Source organism: Benincasa hispida, chromosome 1, assembly GCF_009727055.1.
Source record: "Benincasa hispida cultivar B227 chromosome 1, ASM972705v1, whole genome shotgun sequence".
Classification (NCBI taxonomy): Eukaryota; Viridiplantae; Streptophyta; class Magnoliopsida; order Cucurbitales; family Cucurbitaceae; genus Benincasa; species Benincasa hispida.
This window is the reverse complement of record NC_052349.1, coordinates 17,326,662-17,336,054: the sequence shown is the minus strand read 5'-3', so window position 1 is coordinate 17,336,054 and position 9,393 is coordinate 17,326,662. Positions and strand designations below refer to the sequence as shown.

Genomic DNA, 9,393 nt, shown 5'->3' with positions numbered 1-9,393 from the left:
TAAATACTCACCCGTAGTCATTAACGTCAATGTCTTTTAAATGAAAATAACTATAAAGTGAAAATTTAAATTTCATTTTAACCATTATGATAAATGGTGAAACTAAATTAATTATAATTCTTTTAATTATTTTAAATTAATTAATAAATATTAACAACGAAAACGAAAAATGAGTATTTAGTATAAAAAAAGAGGTTAAAAATGTAAAATTGTACTAAATTTGATTGGTTTTAATGGGTTTTTGTATATAACTAATATAAATAATTTGTATGGTTTTAGAAGTTTCAAAATGATTAGTGTTACTATCTACTTGTTAAGTGCTGATAGATTAACTTGTGACAACTACACTAGTTGTCATTGATGACTTGAGATTTTTCTTACTCGAGAACTATCCTCAAGGTCCCACTCAAAATGTAACTCAAATGTTCGGGATGCCTATGAAAGATGGATAAAAGACAAATAAATATATTACCAACTCAACTTAAATTGAAATAAAATTCAAATTTAGAGGGTAAAATGGTAATATTTTGAAATCGAGATGGTATACATTTGGTTGGCTTGAAATTGTCATTGATCAGTCCATTCAGTTTGCAAAGGTTTTATCGATATCCGTCTGTTCAATTCGAATTCGACTATATATTTTTGTTGGATCTCGTTGATTTTAGTACAAAAGAGGAACAATAGAAATTAGTATTAATATTTGTTGGAGTCCTAAAGGTTGAAGGTTGTTAAGATTTTATTTTTTTACTAAAGATAAGGTTGGAAATAAGATAACTTTGAGATCTTGAGTTATATGTTTAAATTTTCATTACATTCAAGGAGTAATATTTAATCAATAAAAAAAACAATAGAGACAAATTATATGATAAATAACAAATATAGTAACTAAAGTGAGCTTAGCTTGACGATAATTAATATGCACTCTCTTCTTCAAGATCGAAGTTTAATAATAAATAAATGGGTTAAAGTAAACTTTCCCACCACTCCTACCACTTTCCTACTATAATAATAATAATAAATAAATGGGGTTAAAGTAAACTTAACATTGAAACTTAGTTACTAATTTGGGTTTGAAACAAAATTTCATAAATCAACTATGGAGTTGATTTGATTATCTTTATTGGTGAACACATTTAAAGGCAATGGAAGTTACTTCTAAGTTAAACCATAATATGGAGTGTGGTTAGCTGCACCCATCACTTATAAAAAAAGGCACACAAATCTTGTTTAATAATTCCAAGTTAAAAGACCACATTTGGATATTTAAGAGTATAATTACTAGAATTGAATAAGTTCTAAAGTACATAAACTAAAATGGTTTTTTTTAAACTATTTATTTACATCGAGTGCATTATGTTCTACTACTTTATAATTGTTGATAGTAGTTCACTTTACTTGACTTTTATTTGAGAAGTTATGGCAAACTAAATGTAAAATGTTTAGTGAAATATCAATGTATTATATAATCAACTTAAATAAATTTCAAGATATGAGACTTCTTCGATCGTTGAAAATGAGGTTCTTGCCCATTCATCAAATATTGTAGCTCGTTTCAAATCGTTGAATCCAAGTACCTATATATTTTCTATTTGCTAACTAACTTCATATAATTTAGAAATTACTGGTATTCTTTCATATCTGTCTCCTCCAATATTTTCATTCATCTAATGAGAATGACATCTTACTTTAACCAAAAGTTCTTCCATTATGCATCTGACTTTGCTGTACATTTCAATGCTCACCAGCGGTTTTTCAAAGCCAAAGGAACTTTTATGAAATTAAAACCCTAAGCTGGCATATAATTGACCCCTGAGCACTGATCCTAGAAAGGTAAAGGTACGGTCCTCCCATTATAATTTATAGCAAGAGAACTACACTAACAGTTAACATGATAAAATTGCACTGATAAAGCAAAAAGTATAGAGATGCCAGTGGAAGAAAGTCACGGTACAAAAATATATATACACACATACAATAAGAATTCAACATGTAAATAACAATGTGCAAATAAATAAAGAATTGAACTCACCAAGAACCACGTTCCATGTTCGGAACTATAGATACTGGAAGGGTATCCTTCAAAGCCGCCCTGGGGAGTTCAAATCCTCTTTTTCCACTCATTTTCCAGTAGGTCATTCTCTTCTGTACGATGATAGTATTAGAACAAAAGATTTTACTCCTGTCCTAGCTAGCTAACTGGGCAATTTTACAAAGTACCTGCGAGATATTAGTTCATCGTCAAAATCAAGGGATTATTGCTGATTGTATTGAGAAAAACGAGTTAGGCAATTAGACGCTCACAACTTTGCTTGTTTCAAATACAACGATGAAGCCGCTGCAACTCCATAGCTACAAGCATTGCATCATTAGCTAAACGTGGCGTACTTGAACTCTTGATATCAGATATAATTGCCTCAATCCGTGAAATTTCAGATGTGGAAAGGGATAATATCATTGCATGGGCCAAGTACTGTCGACAAGCATAACCGAGAGAATGCAGCATTCTCTGGACAAGCAAGAGGCAGCCTCCTTTCCTCCAGGACTCCAGGATTACACTAACTTTGTGAAGATTTGTAAGAAGACCAGTGGTGCCTTCCCTAGGAGCCGCCATAACCAAAAACACTACACATTCAGAGGCTATCTCGGCAATGTTTGCTTCTGAGGACCGACTCAACTCCAAGAAAACTCCAAAATTGTTACCGAAGTCGGATATATCTCTAATGCATTCCTGCTGATTAACGAGAACATTTTGCTCGGGAGTACCGTCACCTAGAAGAAACGGTTCTTTTGAGTGGATGAATCCCTTTCTACAACTAACAGAACGCAGAAGGAGAGCTCTACAGAGACCAAGTGTTGGTTCGAGAAAATCCTCCATATCCTTGGCATACACAAACTCTAGCAGAATTCCTATTCTTCTAACGACTTTGAGTTGAGAAAGTATTCTTGATTCCATTTCTGGAGCAGACGCCAGCGCTAAACATAGCTTTACACTACTTACATTTGCATTTGAAAGGTCGCCAAGCAAAAACTCAAAGCATTGGGAGATTGTCTTTAGATGTAAAATGTCTGAAATTTTGATGTAATTACACTCAATGAGCATCACGAGAAGTTTCTGAGCATACATGGGTATGGGATCATCATCTTCTATCAAGGCAGGATAGAGAGGAAGGAAGTGCAAATTTGCTATCTGCTTTAGATCCTCCAACCTTTGCCCATCTAAGGACGGTTCATTCAGGAAAATGACCAGCACATCAAAGAGAATTTTTAGGCATAAGAATCTTGCATCCCCATCCTTGTTACCTTTGTAAAGAACAGCCAAACTGGGGAGAATTTTATGGACAAAAATCTCTGGATTTTCAAGTATGACCGAGAATTCCTCTGTGATAGATTCAATAACCCGAAGTAATGTTATCTGGAAGTCATCCCTGCCCTGTAAATGAATTGAAACAGGAAAAGAAGACATCAAGAAACAATATAACCACATGTCTCATCTATACTCGCGCACTCTCTTCACAATAGATTCATAAAGTACGTAAACTATACAGAGATAACATTTCTACAGAGGTGCAACGGTGATATTCCTGTTTAAAACTAATAGAGCACGTATGCATACCAACTTTCAGTTCATTTAATATCCAATCTAAAAGTTTTTATTTTCTCATTTCAACTGAAGATAAATTAAAATTCAAGAGAACACTAATAATTATAATCTCAAATTGTGGGTGTGTGGTGTGCGAATTTTAGCTTTCAAAATAACCCCACCTGAAATGGTGTCTCTATATGCCTGATTAGATCAGACAACTGCTGCAGCACCTGAGGACTAACAACCTTGCGCTTAAAGGTTAAACTTCCAAGAAGATGAAGGACAACAGGAAACAAGTGAATATTGGTCTTTGGAGCAGCACGACTGGTAAGGGGGGAGGAAATATGCCCATGACGTCGTCCTCCCATCATTTGTTGAATATCTCCTATAATCATATCCAACAAACTTGGCACAATAGATGCCACGATATGCACAGATCCAGTCAAACACTGCTGGACATAGTTGTCCTTCTCCCTCGCGAGCCTGTCCACTGAAGAAAGTAACCTAGCATTGCAAAAGAAGTGAGGCAACCACCGTCTTACACTCTTACAGAGGAAAGCCACGAAAACAATTGCCTTTCCTTTCAAAACTTCACTTGCCTGCTCAATAAGGGATACGAGACTGGAGACAAGATTCTTCTCCTCCATTAAAGGTAGAAGGTACCTTCCAATGCTAGTTAAGATATGGCCTCCAAACATGATCATGTTTAGAAGATTTAAGGTGATTTGCTGCTCACGTGGATTGCCCTTAACTAGGGCACACGCCATGTCCTTCGAAGATAATTTGTCTGTAACTGACTGAATGCAAGAAGGATTGAAACGGACTAGGCGAACCAAACATGATCCTGCAGTGAGCCTTATATTCTCCGATTTCCCAGAAGCTCTATATATGTAGCATAGGTTGCTGATCACATCTTGGCTGGTAAAGCGAGATGCCCATATTGCTCCTTGACTGCAAATGTTTTCGATGGTCCTCAATGCATATAGTTGAGTTATATCATCCTCTCCTTTTCGAAGAATTGATGAGACTAGAGAAATTAATGAATTTGGAACCTGATCCATTAAAACAACTTCATAAGAGCACAGTATAAAAAATTTGTGAATGATGTTGCAACTTGCATCGTCGAAAAATAACAGCTACTCGTAAGTGGTTTTTGAATTTAATTCAACTTCAGGATGTTAGTAAAACTATATCAACGAACATAAAATGCCTTGTCAGTATTAATTGAATGCGAATAAGTTTAATAGGAGAGGAAAAAAGATAAATAATAAAATAATAAAATAAAATAAAAGGTCATGACCAAAGAGATCAAAGTACCTGCCATCCAGAGGGGGATCTAGTCTCCTTCAAAGGAGACTCTGGAGGATTGGCGTTGCTATTATGCTCTTCCTGAGTGGAGATATAAAAAAGCAACTCGCCCAAAGCAGCCATAGAAAATCTCCTAACTTTTTCTTGCTTGTCTCTGAGGCCATCAGTTAGTGAAACTAAAAGACCAGAATTTGCCAAGTCATTCTCAATAAAAGTAGAGTGGCGAATCAGCAAGCCAATCAGTGATGTGAGTTGAACACGCAATTGCAAAACCTTGGACTGCTTGAGCATTTTTACAAGCATGAGCATTACGGGCCCATTGGTCAAAATATTAGCTGCCTCAGCGTTATTACTAAGCATCTCAAGATATCTAATCATGTTTTGCTTCTCACCAATACTAGAATTTCCACCGAGAGTAGCAATAATCCTACTGCTCATGGCATCCTGCCGCTCCTTTGGCATCTTCACAAAATCAGGTGCTTGCAATCCCTCAAAAGGAAGGGTGGTAGTATTGACATCTGACATTTTATCAGATTTTTTGCTGGGCATTACTGGTTTAACCGAAAGATCAGACTGATGCCAAAAAAACTCCGAAAGGTTATTGGATGACTTCAAAGAATCGGTATCAAGAGCATATGCTGAACCTTCTTTCGTTCTTTGGTTCTTAAGTTGAGGGCTAGCACTAGGTGAAGTAGCAACCACTTCTGTACGCACCAAGGATGATTCCTGATCATGTTTATTTGGTAGATCTGAGGCATTGATATTAACTGCAGGTGAATAATCTGAAAGGTCTCCTATATTTTGAGCCTCCTCCATCTTCCCCTGATAATTCCCATTCGATGACCTGTCTTCCTGATTGCAATTTAAATTATCAGACTCCTCAGGTTCATCAGGAGACTCATCTTCAACATTCTCATTAAAATCAAGCTCCATATCAGTATTCTTAAGTTCAACCTCGGAATCATTTTCAGAGTTGCCAGAAACGGGTCTCCTGTAATTTTCTTTATCATTCTCTCTTTGCAAGTTTGATTTTGCTATTCTTGAAAGTCTTAAAAGATTTACTCCCTTGGAAGCAGATGGAGTTTCTTTCAACTTCTTCTCCTCGACCACTTTGCTAGAAACCTTTGATTGAGTTTTTTGACTGCCTGGAGTACCTTTAACAAGTGTTTCATTTTTACTTGAGCCAAAAGCAGAATTTTCATTTTGTCTTAAAGTGCCCTTTGCATCTTTCTCTCTATATTTAGGAGGAGTCCTGTTCTGAGCAAGTTTTTCACCATTTCTTTCCGACAAACAAGGTTTAGAATGTTGATTTATCATATTTGCAAAAGCTGGTTGTGAAGGTAAAGATACTGGAGTGATTTTAGTACGCCAGAAAGCATGACCGCAAAGCTCAGGCCATTGTATTCTTTCAGCTGGATCTTTTACTAGCAATGAATTAATCAAGTTAACAAGAGGACGACTAGGGCTACCGGGAAGGATAGGGGTAGGATCTGAGAGGATAGATTTAACTAGTTGAGTGAACTCTCTTCCCATAAAAGGAGGCCTCCCCACAAAGCATTCATATAGGACACAACCAAGAGCCCACATATCAGACGCGTAGGAGTGGACTCCATCGTCCTTGAACAATTCAGGAGCCATATAACAGGGTGTGCCTCGTTTCGTTTGTGGCGCCTAAATAAGTGCATCAAATAAAACAATCAGCTACTTCTTAGGAATTAAATATGTGACAGGATTTGAGTTCAAATCTAAAAGTTCAAGAGCAAGCAGACTACTACAACAAAAAGATTTTGACCTACCGTTGAATTTGTTTTTGATATCTCACTCAACTTTCTAGCTAGTTCGAAATCACATAACTGCATAACAGGACAGAAAGTTAGAAATTAAATAAAATATTTCAAAACTACTAAAATCTACCCAATTAAAAAGAAATGCAATTGTGGTTCATCGATACCTTTATATGACCATTTTCGTCCAGTAGGATATTTGATGGCTTCAAATCACAGTATATGATTCCTTTCGAGTGTAAGTACCTGAAATTGTTTGATTATATATATATTCAACCAAAGAGTTCAAAAATATACTGATACGTATACAGAAACAAATAAACCAAGATTGTCTTACTGCAATGCTCTGACAAGATCACTAGCAATATCATGAATTGAATCTTCGGGTAATTTGCCATCCTGCCACTCATCCAAAAACAAATTAATATCTTTATTTTTAAAACTCTAAAGATTAGACATAGGCACATGAAACCTATGGAACCTCACAAATGACTTATTGGGGTACATGAACCATGGGACAAATTGGGAATTTAACAATAAAAAGTGAACAAAACACCCAAATAGAATAGGTTGCGCAAAGCAAGTTAATTCCATAGCACAAACAGTTGCCCTTGTTCTTATTTATATAGGATTTATTTAAACCTAACAGGTTCCTAACGGTAGGTTGCCAAAACTGTATGATATACCTGGCGCAGGATGCTCATGAGATCTCCTCCAACACAGTACTCTAACACCAGCCATAAGTGAGCAGAAGTTTCATACCTTCCGAATGCAAAAAGATGGGCGAAGTGAATGTCTAATTCAAAGTGATGAAAGGAAGATAATTGTAAAACCACAAAATTGGTCAGAGCTGACTGCTTAGAAAATCCTTTGAGAAACATTAACAAATGTTTCCAAATGTTACCATGAGTAAAACTTGAGCACGTTTGGATGATCAAGGGAGTGAAGTATTCTGACCTGCATTAGATGAGAATGTAGCGTATTACGTTAGAATCCATGAACAAACTGTGCACTAGCATCTTCGATTCAATAACCACAATTGTAAACAAGGAACCGGGCCTGGTGATATCGAGGTTCTGAAAAGCATTATTTAGTGCAGAGAGGAGGCAAATACACTAACGAGTAAAATTAAAAATGAGCTATGCATCAATTTTATACAAGTAAATCAGCAGTTGCTAAACAAAATCTAGCGTTCTACATCCTAAAAGTACCCAAATCTTTTATCAAAATCCCTTTTAACAATCCACTCCCCGAAAATGACATTTCGCCCACTTACTTCTTGGAGAATCTTGTTCTTCTGCGATTTATCCACGCTTTTAATTGCGGAGTACTCGATCGTCTTCTTCTTCCTCCCTTTATACACGGTCTAGGAACATCCCGAACAAAAAATAGAAACAATCGTCACAAAGTTAAGCAATTACAAAGAATGCCGCAGATAACTATGACTGAAAACATTAAAAACTATGCACGAGCCCGAAAGTAGTTACCGAATACTTTCCACGGCCAATGGCTTCATAGATGTGGTACTGATTCATTATCAGCTCTACTGGTGTTGCTAGGGTTTCGGATTGCGAAATCGAGTGACCACAAATACTCCTCAGCCAACAACAGGATAGAGAGTGAGAGTGATTAGCAACGGAGGAGAAAGAATCGAGCTTGATTTCTTGACGATCTACGATCAATGGCAGAGACGAAACAGAGAAATGGAATCTGCTTCTGCCGTTGGAAGAAAAGTTAGTCCATAGCGATGAGAGAAGTGGCTGGAAACGGGCGGGAACAGTCGGATATTGAAATTACAAACAAAATAATTATAAAAAGAAACAAACAAAAAAAAAATCGTTTTGATTTCAAAATTAAACTGCAGCGTTAATGCTGAGGTGAGTGGATGACGTGGCAATGTGAAACGTTCAAATATTTCAAACGGTCATGTGACGCGCAGGTGGGCTGTATTTCGACCGTTGCAGGTGCCTTTCTTTTATTCGTCAAATTCTCAAACATGTATACCTCTAAACTTTTGGGAAATTTTGGACAAATTGCCTATTGGAAGTTTGATATTGTATTTTTTATCCATTTTTGAAAAAATAAGTTTTTTTTACTTCTGATGATGAAAATGATACAAGTAAAGTAAATATTTGTTAAACAATTACTCTTATGCCCCTTTATTAAATTCCTACTTCCAATTTCAATTACCAAACTACCAAATTAATTCACATTCTTCACCTAAATTTATTCACAAAAAATTAATTTATCCATACACTATTAACAAAAAATTATTCATACAAAAGATTCCAATTACTCTTATACCCCTTATTAAATTCCCACTACCAATTTTAACAACTAACCTACCAAATTAATTCACCAAAAATTATCCACCTAAATTTATTTTTTGATTTACTCACAAAAAAATTAATTTATCCAAAAGTCATTAACAAAAAGATATTCACACAAAATTCTCCATAACCAAATTTGATTTGTTTACAACCCAACAAAAAGTTATCTTCACCAAATTATTCTAGAATGAAATTTGTCAAGTCCAAAACTTGTATTTCATGAAGTTGTAATTTTGTACACTCCGTAAGAAGGTATGTATTTCATTTTGTATGTATTCAATAGTTCGATAATTTCTGAAAAAATTGACAAAAACAAATGACCTTTTTGGAGTTTGATTTATGCTTACTTTGTTGATTGTTTCTTTTATTTTTATAATGCCTTGCATTT

At 35.5% G+C, this 9,393-nt stretch overlaps 1 protein-coding gene across 1 annotated transcript; it reads right to left on the bottom strand.

Moving 5' to 3' along the window:
• Window positions 1–1,823: 1,823 nt before the first annotated feature.
• LOC120070189 (serine/threonine-protein kinase RUNKEL) lies at window positions 1,824–8,481 on the bottom strand. Its single transcript, XM_039022045.1, has 11 exons — window positions 8,163–8,481; window positions 7,952–8,041; window positions 7,580–7,632; window positions 7,362–7,437; window positions 7,013–7,074; window positions 6,843–6,921; window positions 6,688–6,744; window positions 4,901–6,562; window positions 3,763–4,635; window positions 2,302–3,430; window positions 1,824–2,217 (listed from the first exon to the last, which is right to left on the bottom strand). Exons 1-10 carry the CDS (start codon window positions 8,208–8,210, stop codon window positions 2,315–2,317), a joined length of 4,116 nt encoding a protein of 1,371 aa, XP_038877973.1. The 5' UTR covers window positions 8,211–8,481; the 3' UTR covers window positions 1,824–2,217; window positions 2,302–2,314.
• Between the last annotated feature and the right edge of the window lie 912 nt (window positions 8,482–9,393).

Coding starts and splice junctions, on each gene's coding strand:
- LOC120070189 (XM_039022045.1), bottom strand. CDS start 8,210: ATGAATCAGTACCACATCTATGAAGCCATTGGCCGTGGAAAGTATTCG. Junction 7,438..7,579: donor GTGCTCAAGTTTTACTCATG/GTAACATTTGGA, acceptor TGCATTCGGAAG/GTATGAAACTTCTGCTCACT. Junction 4,636..4,900: donor GATCCCCCTCTGGATGGCAG/GTACTTTGATCT, acceptor TTAATGGATCAG/GTTCCAAATTCATTAATTTC.